Below are 18,056 nucleotides of genomic sequence, written 5' to 3'. Positions count from 1 at the left end.
CAGTACCACCTGATTGGCACTCGTGCCGGTGGTATGTAATAAGCACCATTCAAGTGTCGGTCGATGCCTGTGCTGCCTGACTGGCTCCCCGTGCTGGTGACATGTAAAAAGTACCATCTGAACGTGGTCGATGCCAGTTCCCCACTGACTGGCTCCTCTGCCGGTAGCACGTAAAAAGCACCATCCAAACATGGTCAATGGCAGTGTGCCTGACTGGCTCCCATGCCGATGGCACATAAAAACCACCCACTACACTCTCGGAGTGGCTGGCATCCAGCTGTAGAAACTTTGCCGGATCAGATTGATGCCTGGCACAGCCTACTGGCTTGCCAGTCCCCCAGTCAAACCGTCCAACCCATGCCAGCATGGAAAACGGACATTAAACGATGATGATGATGATGATGATGATGAAATTATTGTGTATAATGCTCAGGTGCACCACAACTCATCAAAAAACATGTACAAAAGTCAGGAAAATGAACAGAGTAGGAGCCATGATATACATGTTGTGTGCATGTGTATGGATGGGTGTGGGAATATCTGGCATAGTGTTGGTGAATTTCAGGAAGCATGTTCAAACTTATACCTACCCTACACTCATCATCATCATCATCATCATCGTTTAACGTCCGCTTTCCATGCTAGGATGGGTTAGACGACGATTTGACTGAGGACTGGTGAAACCAGATGGCTACACTAGGCTCCAATCTGATCTGGCAGAGTTTCTACAGCTGGATGCCCTTCCTAACGCCAACCACTCCAAAAGTGTAGTGGGTGCTTTTATGTGCCACCGGCACGAAGGTCAGTCAGGCGGTACTGGCAACGGCCACGCTCAAAATGGTGTATTTTACGTGCCACCGGCACAAGTGCCAGTAAGGCAACGCTGGTAACGATCGCGCTCAAATGGTGCTATTTACGTGCCACTGGCATGGAAGCCAGACAGCTGCTCTGGCAATGATTACACTCGAACGGTGCTCTTAGCGCTCCACTGGTACAGGTGCCATCATGATTTCGATTTCACTTAGCCCAACAGGTCTTCGCAAGCCAAATTTAGTGTCCAATGAAGGAGAGGTTGGCATGGGTACCAGTCGTCGAATTTGGTTCGATTTCGATTTCACGTCATTCTAAATTTATGCAATCACACCATTGAAATCTCAAAGCTACAAGATAATGCCTGATTAATTCAAAACGGTTTGACTGAATAAGTATTACAATTGACAAGATAATCCGAATACTAAAGGGTTAAATTTCATATTTATGCACTTTATTGGTGTTTTACTTATCTGTGATTCCTCAGTCTCTGTGGAAAAATTGTCTTACATGAATTGTCCTGGTCTGTGGTTCCTAAATGGTTGGGGTTGCTTGCTGCCCATAGAGGTTCCAATAAATGCTGTTGTTTAACCCCAAGCCAGATATATGATCAGAGGCATTCCAGCCATGACCATTCTGACTTGAATATTCAGGAGTGCGTTATTCAAAGTTGTCTTTTCTTAAGACAGTAGGATTTGATTTGCAGGAGATTTGGCTGCTATTTCTAGCTGATTGCGCGACCAGCTTCTTTGGTTCAAAGTTCTTGCTTAGCCCCAGGTCAGTCTTAATTGACCAAGCTTATAATCAAAGACAATCCAACTGTGACTAACCCTCTTTTTAGCTATATGCTAGGAATCCAAGTCCACATTTTCTAACATATTCTTTTCTAAGATGATAGTGTGTTATGAGAGAGATTTGGCTGGCTGCTATTTCTAGCATGTCGGGTGACCTTGTAGAGCAGTAGATATGCCCCTTGGGGCTCCATATAAGATTTTGTTGTTAGAATTTGTCTGCAATAATTTGGTTATACTTCTGCAATGCACAGCATATTTTGACAATTTTTTATACATTTCCTAATAATATTTAATTATGAAAACAAAATGGGATTTTTAAACATCAAATGGCTGTGAGGGTCCATCAGGGTAAAATAGGAATGAACAGGGTCCAAAGGAGGAAAAAAGGGTTGAGAATCACAGAGTCCCTCATTTCTACATCATGAGGTGTGGGATAGCAGTGGTTGTGATAAAATGTCCACTGAAAGTTCGTAGCTCTACTTAGTGAGATGACATATATTATGGTTTCAACCAGAACATTTTGGAACCACTGCTGTTGCTTGATATGGCCAGTGAAGCATCTAAACTGGGTCAAGATAATTTGGTGGAATGGCAGTGGAGCTGTAATTATTGTCTGCCAGACGATGCTAACCGCCAATCCCATTAAACCTGGCACGTGACACATGTAGACTTACTTTGAGTCATTTACTAACCTTGTGACTAAATTCTGTTTTGCTTCCTCATCATTTTACATCCGTTTTCCCATGTCGACAGAGATTGGATGCTTCCCCCCCCCTCATCTCTCATCACAGTTTGCATCTTTTGACGCAAACTGCAACAAAGAAACTCAGCCAGTTTTGTTGTTGTTGTGAAAGCCTCACAGCATGTGATGTTCTGTGTACAGTTTATCATGCCACCAGTGCTAGAAGGGATTGTCCATCACTGCAGGAGTAGACTGAAGAATCTCTTCCCCTCTCTCTTCTTCCAATTCTTATACAAAGTCACTGTGCTCCTAACTGTGCAATCTGTGATGGGGCTTGCAGAGTCTATGTCTCTCTCTCTCACTCCTGTTCCATTGATGTTAAAGAAAATGAAGGACTTTTTTTTTCTATAAGTTTAAAAGCTGAGTCAGCAGGAAAAAGTTCCAACTAGATGAAATCACCAAACAGTATAAATGCACAAGTCTCCAATATCCAAGTGGCTAAACAGTGTCAGCAGAAGGGCATCCAGGGGTCATGACCTCAATGCAGCAATGACCCTCTTTAGAGTGTAAGAAGTTAAGGGCTGCAACACTTGTCTGAAGTGAGTGGGGTTTCTCCTCTGAAGACCTTCTGCTATTCAGCTCTCTTGTATGTTTCTTCCCATCCCGTTCCTGTTAAAGAGAGTGGAGGATTTTAAGCTATTGAATGTGGGCTGGAAACACGGTGATAATCTGCTTCACCTTGACATAAATTGTGTTTTATGTTATGCAGAAGTAAGGAGGAGGTGGGGGTTGTGAAGACATCTTAACCTGTCAGCATTCAAATTACTTTGTCAAACATAATACTTGTATATTCACATTTTATAAAATTAATTCTGTATTATCTCATAGCTTTGAGATTTCAAAGTTGTGATTGTCTATTTTAAGAATGACATTGCAGGGTAGGTATGAGAGGCTGGATTTAGCCAGTTTGAACATAAATCAAGTAGAATATTTGGGCCAGATATGGCCTGTTTAAATGCTAAAGGGTTACGGCATGTAGTGCGTAGACTGTTTCCATAGAGAACTTCTTAAAAAATTTCAAGGAAGCTATCACGTTCATTGATGAGGCAAACAGATGCCTATACCAGCCTGTATCATGTAAAATGAAAATGATTTTCTAACATAAATCATTCTAGCATTACAACTCACTTCTAAACATCATCAGCATTGTGGTTTTTATGGCTATTTTTTCCCCACGTTAGCATAAATTAGACAAAACTTGTTGAAGCATATTTTCTATGGCCAAATGCTCTTCCCGTTGTCGTGTGTTTCCATACCAAAGGTCATCACATGTTGAAAAGCTGCTGAAATTACAAGAGTTCTGTTTACTGAGGAATGTCAACAACAGCACCGTTTTTTTCATTTTTGCTTAGTCATTGTTAACAAGGACCTGTGGAAAAGTCGTTTAGAAGGAAAGGTCTTGAAGCTGAGTGCTAGACATATTTCTGCCTACACTCCAAGAATCAGATTGGCTCAGGTCTTTTGGTGAAAGTCTGAGGTGAAATGTTGGTTTAAACCAGGGCTTCACAGTTCTAAAATGAATTTCTTTACAATTTAACTATGGCTACACTTTTACTCTCAAACAAGTAAAAAGATAATTTGTTTAAACTTCTAAAACCTCTGTAGGTGCAGACATGGTCATGTTGTCAGAGATTTGCTTCTCAACTACAAGGTTCCAGGTTCAGTCCCACTGCATGACACCTTGGGCAAATGTCTTCTACTATAGCCTTGGGCCAACCAAAACCTTGTGGGTGAATGTGGTAGACAGAAACTAAAAGAAGCCAGTCTTGTATGTATGTGTGTGTGTGTAGAAGACGGACATTAAATGATGATGATGGTGGTGCATGTGTGTTGAAGACAGACATAAAATGATGATGGTGGTGTGTGTGTAGAAACGGACATTAAATGATGATGGTGATGTGTGTGTCTTTGTGTCGGTGGTTGTTTCCCCACCACTGCTTGACAACTGGTGTTGGTGTGTTTACATCCCCGTAACTCAGCAGTTCAGTTGAAGAGAATAAATACTGGGGTTGATTCATTCAACTGAAAATTCTTCCAGGCGATGCTTCAGCATGGCCACAGTCTAATGACTGAAACAAAAAAAAAAGATAAAAGATACCATCTGTGACTGTTTTTCTTTTTCTCTCTTTTTGTTTTTTTTCTGTTAGGCATGGGGCCAAGCATACCATCATGCCAACTTTGGTAAACTACCGAGCTAACATCCATGCCTTGAAAGAAGAAGGTTGCACACACATCTTGGCCACGACAGCCTGTGGTTCATTACAAGAATCTATTTCACCTGGGGACATTGTTGTTCTGGACCAGTTCATTGACAGGTTAGTCAATTAAAAACATTTCTTTTCCCATAATTCTTTTAATACCAACCCATCTGAAACGACCCTTTCATTCCATGATCAAACTCCCTGTTTTAAAGTTTCCAGTAGAATTTCAGGTTAATTTATGTTTCAAACAGCAGCTGATCCCTTTTGATACCAAACTGCCAAAAGCTGCCCGTGGTTTCATGGTAAAAATTTCATGTCTTAAAGTGATCTAAATTAAAATCATTCATTATCAAAATTTCTTGTTAATTTTTGTTCCAATTGATAAATTCTTCATTATTTTTAAAATGAGATGATAGTGTATTTTTCAACAGAAATATACCAACAATAGGGTTACATTTTTGTTTAACAAATATAAACTTAAAATTGTTTGTAGGAGTTTGATTAAATGGGCATTGAATAATTGGTAGAGCTGATTTTTTTTACCTTGTGCTGTTACTCATATTAAGACCATGTCTATTCAACTATTTCAACGGAAACTTTTATTTACATAGAAAATGTTAAGAGGTTTTTGCTGGGATTAAACCATATGCCAGAAGTGTCTAGATAAGCATTTATCACTAGAGATATGATTGCATGCTAGCTAGGAAAATTCAGTGTTCATTTTGGACAAATGATTCGAGTAACAACTGCAAAACTTATCTTCTCAGGGGCCTCTGTTGCTTCTGCCTTCTTGTGGTATGCATCTCAGTTGATAGCCATGTTTTGGCAGGAAACTCATGGGAATTTCCATTTGAAATCATATGATTGACTGATTGCAGCTGAAATGCTATTGGCTAACAATTAGGCTGAAATTACGTGATATGCTGTGGCCTATTTCTCATTACTAAGCTAACGTGGTTTCAAATCTCTTAACCCCCACTACATGTTATTCTCATTCATGTTGTTGCTGTTACAATGGCAGTAAATTGGCAGACTCTTTAGTGTCGAATAAATTCCTAGCTGTACGTTTTCCAGCTCTTTGCATTCTAAGTTCAAATCCCATCATAATCAACCTTAATTGTTTCCCTTTTGAGGGTTCTTAAAAGACAGGGTAACAGCCCTGTCTTTTGTATCAGTTTACAGCATCTACTCTTCCGGTACTGAAGAGGGAATAACTACTCTGAAATGCATGCATCCCACAGTCTGGATAAGTGGTGCTGTGAGCTGACTTACTATATTTACACCTACAGCGAGAAATTTTCTCCATGACAAAGCACAGTGAATGGCTTTCTTACAGGATCGAATTTGCCTCAAACATATTTCAACTGGAAACACGTTTTTATTTAGTTACAATCAAGTACTGGGATTGATATAATCAACTAGACCCTCACACCCCAACACAAACACACACTTCTAACAAATTTCTGGCCTTGTGTCTATAATCTTTTCTACTATACGCACAAAGCCTGAAATTGTTGGGGAGGAGACTTGTCGATTACATCGACCCCAGTACGCAACTGGTACTTAATTTATTGACCCCCCGAAAGGATGAAAGGCAAAGTCAACCTTGGAAGAATTTGAACTCAGAATGTAACGATGGGCGAAATATTGATAAGTATTTCTGCCAGCTTGCTGCCTTGCCTTGTGTCTGTGATAGAAACACTTCATTATAAAGACAGTCGATTGGCAGAACCTTTAGGACATCAGACAAATGCCTTGCGGTATTTATTCTGGCTCTTTACATTCTGAGTTCAAACCCTGCTGAGGTCAACTTCCAGGGTTATAGTCAAATACTGGAGTCAATGTATTTAACTGTTTCATCATCCTCATCATTTTACATCTGCTTTCCATGCTGGCATGGGTTGGACGGTTTGACTAAGGACCGGCAAGCCAGTAGGCTGTACCAGGCTCCAATCTGATCCAGCATCGACCACGCTCCTCCCGAAATATTTCTGGCTCTCTGCCTCTGTTACAAATTATCATTGTTTTTGTTGTTGTAGTGGTGGTGTCTGCGGCGGTAGTAGTGGTCGTAACGAGAAGGGTTGTGTATAGATAGAATCAGTAGAGCGGTGGATTCAAATATTCTATGATGTTCAGCCACGCCAACAGATTTCTTCATCTTTCTCTCTTCTTTCAGGACCACCAAGCGATGCCCAACCTTCTTCGATGGCTCTGACATTGCTCCAAAAGGAATATGTCATTTAGAAATGCATACACCATTTTCACCAAAACTAGCAAAGGTATTTTCTTGTCAGATATCACATAATTTTTGAAAGGCAATTTCTATATCCAACTTAATGTAGATGTTTTGTTAGAACACCAAATACTGTGGTATTCACCTTGAGAGGACCTCTCATATGTATGGTGCTTAAAAGCACACCTGTATTTATGATGAGAATTGTCTGCTACAAGCAGAGGAACTGCCAAATCATGTGATTTCAACATGCTGCATCTCATCAGTGACAGGTGCCCACTTGCTGCATACCAACCAAATCTTACTGCCAGCAGTCTTATTGAAAGAATTATCATTAGTGACAGAAGTAGTACAAAGTGTGACAGAAAGTTTGCCCTGATTTCAAAGGTTAATAAAAAACAAACACATGAAGATACAAGGAAAAAACGATGCTCTCCACTCCAGACCATGGTAGGAACTACCTGAAACAGGAATAAAAAATGGCATTTAATGGACTTCATAGAAATGCAAAGTTCTTTCTTGTGTCTTTACGTGTTTGTTTTTTATTAACCTTTGAAATCAGGGCAACCATTCTGCCACACCCTGTATTACAGCATCTGCATTAAGTTGGATGTAAAGATTGCTTTCTGATATTAATACTGCTTCTGTCACTAATAATTATTTCATAATTATTGGGGGTGGGGTCATTATCATATATCTTTTACTTGTTTCATTCTTGGGCTGCAGCCATGATGGGGCACAGCCCTGTAGTGTTTAGTGAAACAAATTTTTTTTTGTAAGCCTAGTACTTATTCTATCGGTCTCTTTTGCTGAACTGCTAAGTTACAGGAATGTAAACAAACCAACACTGGTAGTCAAGCGGTGGAGGTAGGGACAGATAAAAGATACTCACATGCAAATAAATACAGTTTGGCAAAAGAGACCAATGGAACAAGTGTCAGACTTAAAAAATTGTAAGTACTGGGGTCAATTGATTTGACTAAACCCTTTAAAGTGGTGCCACAGCATGGCCGCAGTCAATGCTATCCTTTCCCGACCATGCATCACTCATACGCAACCTTGATACTTCACATCAAACACTATTTTTTCTGTAAACAGAGACCTCAACAGCATCTTCCCATGGGAATAAGTCAGTCCTATCTCTTTTTACAGCAAGAAAACTCAAATGTTATTCATATGGGAAAATCTTCATCACATCACTCCCTTAACCCTTGTCATACCAACCTGCCTCAAAACCGCCTCTGACTCTCTAGTATAAATGTCTTGTTTTCATAAGTTCTGAATTAAAATCTTCCACCAAACCTTAGTCACAATTTATGTTCCTAACACTAGCTGATGATAACTAAGATATTTTACTAAATTCTTTGTTATATTTAAAGTAATTGAAAGAAACACGGAGCATCTCAACAGAAATGCAGTAACGAAAAGGTTAACTATGAGCAGCAACCATTTTAGAGTTCTTGGAATCTCTTCTGAAGCTGGGTTCCAGCATCAGCCTGCTTACACCCTCAATGCCTTCTGATGTCTACCATCACACCCCACTTACCATAGACTCCCCCCCCAAAACGCTTCTATACCTCTCACCATTACTCACTACATACACCCTTCTGCAATCCACTTTATCTTGAGATACTCCAACATTCCACCGACACATCCGTCTTCTTTCCAGCCACTCAGCCTTGTATCTCTGTTACAAGCCATCTGCATTTGTCTTTCCATCTCACTCTACTGTCGGCTTCTCAACACCTGGCACGGAACCGTTGCCCATCCCCGTCTCATGTACTAACCTCCCCCACAAAATAAGGATGATGGTGGTGGTGGCAGTGGCTCCTCCTCCTCCTCCCTTCTGGTGGAAGCACATCCTTAACTCTTTTGTTACCATATACATATTGAGATGCTCTGTGTTTCTTTCAATTACTTTAAATATAACAAAGAATTTAGTAAAATAACTTAGTTATCATTAAGCTAGTGTTAGGAACATAAATTGTGACTACGGTTTGGTGGAAGATTTTAATTCAAAACTTATGAAAACAAGACATTTGTACTAGAGAGTCAGAGCTGGTGACTTTAACCCTTTTGTTACCATATTTCTGTTGAGATGTTCTGTGTTTCTTTCAATTAATTTTAAATACAACAAAGAATTTAGTAAAATAACTTAGGTTGGTATCGAATAGGTTAACATAACTAGGATCACATCCCCAGTCACTGGTCCTTCTCTTCAGGGTCAGAAGATATTTCAGTCCCTAATAATTATTAAGGTGGTGAGCTGGCAGAATCATTTGCACACCGGACAAATTCTGAGTTCAAATTCCACTGAGGTCATCTTTGTCTTCTGTCCTTTTGGAGGTCAATAAAGTAAGTCCCAGTTGAACATTATGGAATTGATGTAATCAACTTACACCATCCCCCAAAATTGCTGGTCTTGTGCTAAAATTTGAAATCATTATTATTATTAGTAGTACTCTAGAAAAAAAACAAGGTCCACAATGGAGTGTTGCTTTCACTGTGGGCCAGTGCTGCCACTGTTGCTTACAGAAAAGGGCCATCCTTTTCTGTTTGACTCACCGACATGCCACACCCTCTGCTCCACAGGCATGTTGTGTCCTTTCTTTAATGGTATTCTCTATCACTGCTGTAATGGCCTCTGATCCTCAGAAGTGGCTAAATTAATGCCTTCATACCCCACTTGTCTCCCTTTGTCTGCTATGTTGTGCCGAACTCGTCTGTGTCCCCTACACAGACTAACCAGTGTACCCCATCCTTCTTCCCCGGACCAATATCCTTATAGAACTCCCTGTCTGCTGATGCCTTTCCCACAAATATTGACTTGCAATGATCCAAGAGGAACATTAAAAGCATCAGTCTCTCGCCTGTCCGGCGCAGGGGTAACTGCAAAGGGCATAAGCATTGGTCCTTTCTCCAGGACTAGCAACTGAAGAAAAATATGTCTACGATCCTTATAAGATAACATACAGGACTCATAGTCTCGTATCTTGAGTTGCATTGTTTGAGCTGATATGCAAATGGCAGTGAAGTGAATTATCCTTTAATATGCAGTTGTCATCATCATTTAACGTCCATTTTCCGTGCTGGCATGGGTTGGATGGTTTGAGAGGAGCTAGCTAGCCAGAGAGCTGCACCAGGCTCCAATCTGGATGCCATTCCTAACGCCAAACACTCCGAGAGTGTAGTGGGTGCTTTTATGTGCCACCAGCACGAGGGCCAGTCAGGCGGTTCTGGCAATGACCACGCTTGAAAGGTGTTTTTTACGTGCTACCTGCACAGTATCCAGCCCGGTGGCACTGGCAACGACCACACTCAAATGTTGTTTTTCACGTGCCACTGGCACATGTGCCAGTAAGGCAACACTGGTAACGATCACGTTCGAATGGTGCTTTTTACGTATATATACATATATATATATATATATATATATATATATATATATATATATATATATATATATATATATATGTATATGTGTGTGTCTGTATATATATATATACATATACAGACACACATCACAAAGGAAACCATCGTGATGAGGGGGGCATTATGTTTTTGCATATGGAATACTTAAAACACCATTTATACATTTAATGTACCTCTGAAACGGCCGTAGATGATATCCCTTAACCCCGAGTTTGTACATTATCTTATATAATATTTAACAAATTTATTTACCTCCGAATTTTTAAGTTTTGAACTCTCATCCAATAACTCGTATAAACACCAAATTCTTAATCGATTGGAACATTTCCTTTCGGAAGCCCTTACCTTGAATTTTTATCTGTGTAGTTGTCCCTTCTCCATTTGGTATGTGAACCCCAACCTACATGATGCATAGTTTTCACATATAACTTTTACATGTAATTCTATTTGTTTATTTCTATAAATTTAAATGAATATTTATTTCGTTGAGTGCTTTAAAGTATTCTTTGGAATTTGTATTGATTGCCTAGATGTGTTCTTTCTATAATTTCTCTTATCACACACACACACACACACACACAAATATATATATCTTTCAGTGTTTGTACTTTACAGCTTCTGCATGATACGTCAACAAAACTGGGTTACAAGACACATCCTACTGGCACTGTGGTGACAATTGAAGGGCCAAGATTCTCAACTAGAGCTGAAAGTAAAATGTTCCGAACTTGGGGAGGTCATATTATCAATATGACAACAGTTCCGGAGGTCAGTGGATGGCATTTTGTTTTCTTCTTTATGGTTTTTTTACTTCTGTTTGTTGCTAAATTTTGAAGAATTTTGAATTAGTAACTTTTTTTTTTTTCTCTGTCCATTTACTTGTGCTAACATGAGGTGGACAAATATATCATCAAAACATTGTATTTATAGCTGGATACCTTCCTGTTGCTAACCCTCATCTGTTTTACAACAAGGAGATCTCTTCTCCCACTGCTTCAAAAGGGGCTGGTGACTTAATTACAAATCGTTACTAAATGTTTAAAGTTTAGTTTTTAGGTTATTTGATATTAATATTCCCGGGACCATTTTATTTCATGAATAATATTTATTTTTTTAGGTGATATTGGCAAAGGAGTTGGCCATGTGTTATTCTAGCATTGCTCTAGTCACTGACTATGACAGTTGGAGAGAGAACGAAGATGGTGTAAGTATTGAGAGCTTCATTTAGCTTATCTCTTTATTTGTTTTTTGTTTACTCTTTTATTTATTGTTGCATCCCCCTCTCTCCCCCACCTCGAACCATCTATCACTTTACTTTTACATTGCCATGAACCTACCTACCCACCCATTCTTTCAAATTCTCTGCCCCTATTTTCTCTCTTTCTCCTTGTACTGAGAGTAAACCCTGGCACCTCATCACCCCCCCTTATCTCCCTTTCCCACTCACACTTCTATACTATGGATTAGCTTCTGTGAAGGCACATGGCTTAATGGTTAGGATATTTAGCTCATGATCGTAAGGTCGTGAGTTCGATACCCAGTGGTGCACTGTGTCCTTGAGCAAGACACTTTATTTCACATTGCTCCAGTCCACTCAGCTAACAAAAATGTGTTGTACCTGTATTTCAAAGGGCCAGCCTTGTCATACTCTGTGTCATGTTGAATCTCCCCAAGAACTACATTAAGAGTACATGTGTCTGTGGAGTGCTCAGCTACATGCATGATCATTCCACAAGCAGGCTGTTTCCATTGATCAGATTAATTGGAATACTTGTCATCATACCTGAGTGCCAGTTTAGCCACTGCCTCGTTAGAGGTGAAAACACTACAAATTAACCAGGAAATGCTGGATGCAAGTCAACAGTTTATTCAGAAGGAGGGGACAGCGTTGAAGGTGTTCCCTCCCGAAGTGTAGAACAGAAAAGAAAAAGAACCCTGGTCTACAGGACACAAGTGACCACATCGCGGAGGATAGAAGTGGCCTCTGAGAGAGACACAGAGTGCTGTTTGCTGCTGGTAATGGCGGAGGCAACCTTCATTAACAGAGGAAAGAAGTTTATCCCTTATATTTATTTTAGCCTCTCAAAACTCAACACAAAGTCACCAACTTCTCCATTACTCTCCCACCAACACTGAATTGAGGTGTCTTTTTCTTTCTTTTGTGTGAAAAAAAGCACCAAATACACTCTGTAAAATGATTGTCATTAGGAAGGACATCCATTTGTTAAAATCATGCCAAAGCAGATATTGGAGCTCGACATTGTCCTCTGGCTCATCAGATATCCTGTCGGACTGCCCAACCCATGCCAGCATGGACGGAGGACATTAAATGAAGAGGCTGGTGAGAACTGTGTTCTGTAGGATTTACTGGGTGTAACAACAGCTTTGGCATTCTTTTTTTGGTTGAATATTCTTCCTAATATCAACCACTTTACACTGTGTTCTGGGCACTTTTCCTTGTGCCATTGGCACTAGTGAGTTCACCAAATAACAAGTAATGGGGAAAATTCCTTCAATTAAGTGTGGGAAGGTAGCTTTATGCCAAGGTGTTGGGAAGTTAAAATATGATATAGAGCAAAACATGTTATATTTTTTTATAGATTATTGTTAGGGGTTGGGTGTTTCTATTTTGCTGTTGAAAATAAATTAAGGACATTCTTGAAAGGTTTTTTCTTTTGGTATTAATATTTAGGTTTCAGTTGATACTGTTCTGAAGACTTTCAAAGAAAATGCTGTAAAAGCTGAAAACATCCTCAAATCTGTCATCCCAGAGATTGCCAAACATAACTGGACAGATGAATTGCAACACAATAAGGTACAAACAACCAGATCATTCTCTTTCCTCCTCTCTCTCTCTGCATCTATGTAAATGTTTTAATTAGCAGAAGTGACTGACTCCTTAATGAGGTTAACCAAATCAGTTGAAATCCTGAAGTAAATGTATAATGTTCCTCTATTAGACAAACCACCAGGTACTTATCACATGAGTCTACCCAGATATCCAACATTTCCATCTCTAATAATCATCACCATTTTAGCATCCATGTTTCCATGAGTTTAGTGAATTTGTCAAACTGTCTGTCACCACACATTCTGATCCTTCATCATCTCCATCTTTAACCCTTGATATTCTGAGATCCAATCACACCAGTTCTTTTCATTCTTCTCTTTCATCTTCTTCCACACCCATACTTATTCGCATCACATCTTTTATACCAATGCAGTCATCCCCTGCATTTAACGACACCTCTTTCAACTCACTTTTATTCAAATCATGTCTTCCTTATTGGCCCTCCTGTTCCCTGCAGATCTTCCACATTTAATACACCAACCATTAGATTTTTTTAATAAGATCTTGTCACAGCCTGCAGTTTCTACAAACAAACAAAATCTTTTTTGTTTCTAACAAATAAAACAGCTTTCTGAACCATTTCCATTCTTTACTTATTTCAGAAACTAAGTTTTTAATTTACCCACTTCCAGTTCTTATTAGATCCCCAGACTAACACAAACTACATCAAGTAAGATGTCTGAACACTTACTGGATAACTTCATTTGTTAGGTACTCACCACCACTATCATCATCGTCACTATCATCTCTTAACATCCATGTTCCATGTTGTTATGGGTTGGACATTTTTGACAAGATCCGATGGGCCCAAGGACTGCTTTGGCATTGTTTCTATGGCCAGATGCCCTTCCCAGCACCAACCACTTTACTCCTTCACACTTGATTCTGAAGTCCTGGTTCTCTTGCATTATTCTCCCAGAGATTCCACAGCAACATTTTGTATCTGTTCCCTGTTCACACTCAGAACACTACCAAATACTTACCTTTTTCCTTATCTTCAAACTGAAAAGAGCCATTTTCCAGAATCTCTCTAATTCATCTCTTGATTTTTATGTCAGATTATTCTTTGGTCTTAGTTCCCCTCTTCTCTCACTCTCTCTCTCTTTCTCATTATACTATTGTAAATATATTCCTGCAACTCAACAGGTTCTGCCTTAAGAACCATACGTAGCTGTGTTGTTTAGAAGTTTGTCTCCCAACCACTGGGTTTCAGGTTCACTCCCACTACATGACAACTTTGATTTTCTACCAAAGCCTTGTGAATAAATTTGGTTGATGGAAAATAGTGATATCTTGGAGTACGAGTTTAATTCGTTCCATGACCAAGCTCATCTTACGATTTACTCATTTTACAAATCGGTTTTCCTCATTGAAATTAACTAAAATATAATTAATCCATTCCAACCCACCAAAACCACTCAAAAATAATTTTTTATGGGTTTTAAAACAGAAAAAGGTGTAGTTAGAAGTCAAATGACAATTATAAAAAAGAGAATGCAAAAGAAAAATATGTAAGCTGGTTTTAACTGATGGGACAATCTGTGTGCTCGAATTGCGGATTTCCACTTGTACTCCAAGACAAAAATTTGCACGAGTCTCAGCTTGTACGGCAAATTACATGTACAATGGTGCACTCGTACTGCGGGGTTCTACTGTATATATAAAATTTGGAAATATTATTATTACAATAGATTGGCAGAATCATTAGGATGCTGGGCAAAATGCTTAGCAGCATTTCTTCCTGCTCTGAATCCAGATGCCACCGAGGTGGACTTTGCCTTTCATCCTTTTAGGGTCAATAAAATAAAGTACCAGTTGAGCACTAACCCTCCGCCCCCTACTGTGCCGTCAGTAGAAAGGGTTATTGCCAAATCAGACTGGAGTCTAGTGTAACTCCCCCCCCCCCCAGCTTACCAGTCCTGGTCAAATCGTCCAACCCATGGACAATGGACGTTAAAAGATGATGATGATGATGATTGTTTGCTTCAATAGGATGGTGTTTTGGCAGAATCATTAGAGCACAAATGTCGGGGGTCATAGAACCTGCTGGAAATATGATCAACCAAGGGAGATAACCGAGGTTTAAAAAGATAAGCCGTCAGGTTAGCTTGTCTCTGTTTCACCACTCTTGTTTATTTTTGTCATATTCAACGTTGCTCTCTTGCCTTCCAAGCTTTATATATTTCTGGGACCAGTCAGGTATTAAATTGATTTCCTTTTTTTACATAGGTTGGGAGACATTGTGAAAAATTACAAAATAGCTTGTGGTCAGTGTCCCCCCCACCACCACTACCACATTTTTTGTTTGAGATCATTATATTTGTTTTGATGTCCACTTTTCCATGCTTGCATGAGTTGGACAAAACTTGAGGCAGATTTTTCTATGACCTGATGCTCTTCCTGCCACCAACCCTTACCTGTTCCCCCAAAGCCAGACATGGTCTCGCAGAATACTGGAAATGAATGACACTGCTTGTATAACAGTGACACTCATTTACAGCTATCACACAATATCAAAACAAGGACACACACACGCAGATGAAGGTCTTTCAGTTTCCTTCTACCAAATCCACTCCCAAGTTTTTGGTCAGCCCAGGCTAAAGTAGAAGACACTTACCCAAGGTGCTATGCAGTGGGATTGAACCTGTATTCACATTGTTCGGGAGCAAACTTCTTACCCTCACAGCCATCATGCTTGCATGGAAATTTGTTTGTGTGCAAAAGTTGTTTCATTATACAAAAGTTGTTTCATTATACAAATTTCCTCAGAAAAATCAAATTTCATCTCAAGACCTTTATGCGCATACAACTTCTTAAAGAGTTCATCTTTCATTCTTCCAGAGTCAATAAAGTACCAGTCACGTACTGGGCTTGGTTTAATCAATTACTCCTCCCTCCTCCACTAATTTATAGCCTTGTGCTGCTTTTACATCTAAAGCTGTCGTTGGACAAAATGCTTAGCAGCATTTCTTCTGGCACTCTATATTCTGAGTTCAAATTCTACTGAAGTTGACTTTGCCTTTCATTATCATCATCATCGTATAACTTCCACTTTCCATGCTGGCATGGGTTTGACTGAGGACTGGCAAGCCAGGAGGCTGCACCAGGCTCCAATCTGATCTGGCAAGGTTTCTACAGCTGGATGCCCTTCCTAACGCAAAACCACTCCGAGAGTGTAGTGGGTGCTTTTTACATGCCACCTGCATGCGGATCAGTCAGACAGCACTGGCATCAACCACGCTCGAATGGTGCTTCTTAAGTGCCACTGGCATGGGGGCCAGTCAGGCGGCACTAGCATTAACCTCACTCAAATGGTGCTTTTTACATTCAGGTCAATAAAATAAGTACCAGTTGAACCCTGGAGTCAGTGAAATCAACTAGCCTCCAACCCAAAATTTCAGACCTCGTGTCTATCATAGAAAAGGATTATTATTATTATTATTATTATTATTAACCTTTTTCTCTTCTGGCATGGACTTGGTTTAATCTGCATTAGAATATTTCAGCATTGCTTCATTATCAACATACATAGTGCTAACTTACCAAAAAGACAATAATATCCATTTATATTATTACATGTTTAAGACAAGTATTTATTTACTTTTCCCTTTAACACAAGAGCTGTGGATATTTACATAACAAGCTTGTAACTAGATTTTCTAACTCGTATCACCTGTGTTTAAATGTCTTCCCCCTACCTGAGCTAAATCTAGTAATACAATTTACTCTGGCCTTCTGGGCATTTTTTTAAGACAATTCCTTTATTTAAAATGACATTTGACAGTCAAAGCAGATGCTATTATTTTTTTGACTTCTCTATATTTTCGTTTGCCTTTTTGTAACTCTACTCACCGAACTGTCAGCTTCTCTCAAGAAACTGACCCTTACATAGATGTAAATTTATAAATATATAATATAAACATGTGGTTTCCTTTCTTCTCATTCTTATCGACATCTAATAACACTGAGTGCAGACAGTTTAACTATAAAAATCCAAGCCTGCTCCTCCTCCACCTCCTCATCTGTGATGCCATCTCATAGAACCTGCTGGAAATATGATCAACCAAGGGAGATAACCGAGTTTTAAATAGTTAAAAGATAAGCCGTCAGGTTAGCTTGTCTCCGTTTCACCACTCTGTTTATTTTTGTCATATTCAACGTTGCTCTCTTGTCTTCCAAGCTTTTGCATTGGTACAAGTTTACAGCCTCTTATCGTTTACAACCAATCAATCACACCCTCCTCTCTATTGATATTTTATACTCAGCAGTTATATTGGATGCTGATGGCGATTTATGTTCAATGCAGTTGTCTTGGAACAACAAGATATGTCTTCTTGAAAATCAAATAAAAATACCATTTCTTTAGTTTTTGTATGTAAATTGGAAATAGCTGTGCTTAAAATCAAACATCTTCCCTTCAATGACTCATTCCTAGTGTTTCATTTTTTAACCTTTTTTTTGTTTCGTTTCGTTTTCATTTTGTTTTTATTTTCTAACCTATTACATAAACTCTACATTTTAACAGCATAAATTTCTTCTTGCAGTCTGTCGCATGTAAATTTTATTATTCTTAATGCTTTTGTTGCTATATTCTTTTCAAATATGCTACCTTTGTTTCATTTCATTTTGTAAATAATGAAGAATTTAGAAAAAAATAACTTTCTTATTCGTGAACTGGTATTTGGAACATAAATTAACATGAAAGCTTGATGGCAGGTTTTAATTTCTATCATTTTAACCCTTTTGTTACCATAAGACACCTGTTCCTGTCCTCTGTCATACTTGAACCTCTCATCGCTTGGCATGCAGCCACCTGCCTCAATACTACACCCACTGCAGTTGAAGGAGTCTTGTGAGTTACTTGGCGACCTCACTGGTGTTGGTACCACATAAAAAGCACCCAGTTATATTCTGTAAAATGGTTGGACACCAGTCCTCAGTCAAATCGTCCAACCCATGCTAGCATGGAAAGCGGACGTTAAACGATGATGAT

General features: G+C 39.3%; 1 protein-coding gene across 2 annotated transcripts in view; it reads left to right on the top strand.

Moving 5' to 3' along the window:
* LOC106877525 (S-methyl-5'-thioadenosine phosphorylase) overlaps window positions 1-18,056 on the top strand; it is a 37,288-nt gene that overhangs the window by 18,261 nt on the left and 971 nt on the right. The window contains exons 4-9 of one of the 2 annotated variants that reach the window (XR_016243368.1): window positions 4,494-4,661; window positions 6,724-6,826; window positions 10,828-10,980; window positions 11,330-11,416; window positions 12,905-13,027; window positions 17,038-17,173. Coding sequence is in view for 1 of the 2 variants with exons in the window: in XM_089358472.1 (XP_089214598.1) it covers window positions 4,494-4,661; window positions 6,724-6,826; window positions 10,828-10,980; window positions 11,330-11,416; window positions 12,905-13,027 (634 nt within the window). In the remaining variant the exon portion in view is untranslated. The remainder of the gene's footprint in view (window positions 1-4,493; window positions 4,662-6,723; window positions 6,827-10,827; window positions 10,981-11,329; window positions 11,417-12,904; window positions 13,028-17,037; window positions 17,174-18,056) is intronic. The other variant, XM_089358472.1, reaches the window with a different exon arrangement.

The sequence above is a fragment of the Octopus bimaculoides genome, chromosome 10 (assembly GCF_046866305.1).
Source record: "Octopus bimaculoides isolate indiv1 chromosome 10, ASM4686630v1, whole genome shotgun sequence".
NCBI lineage: Eukaryota > Metazoa > Mollusca > Cephalopoda > Octopoda > Octopodidae > Octopus > Octopus bimaculoides.
Note: the sequence above shows the minus strand (reverse complement) of the source record. Positions and strands in the feature narration are given on the sequence as shown.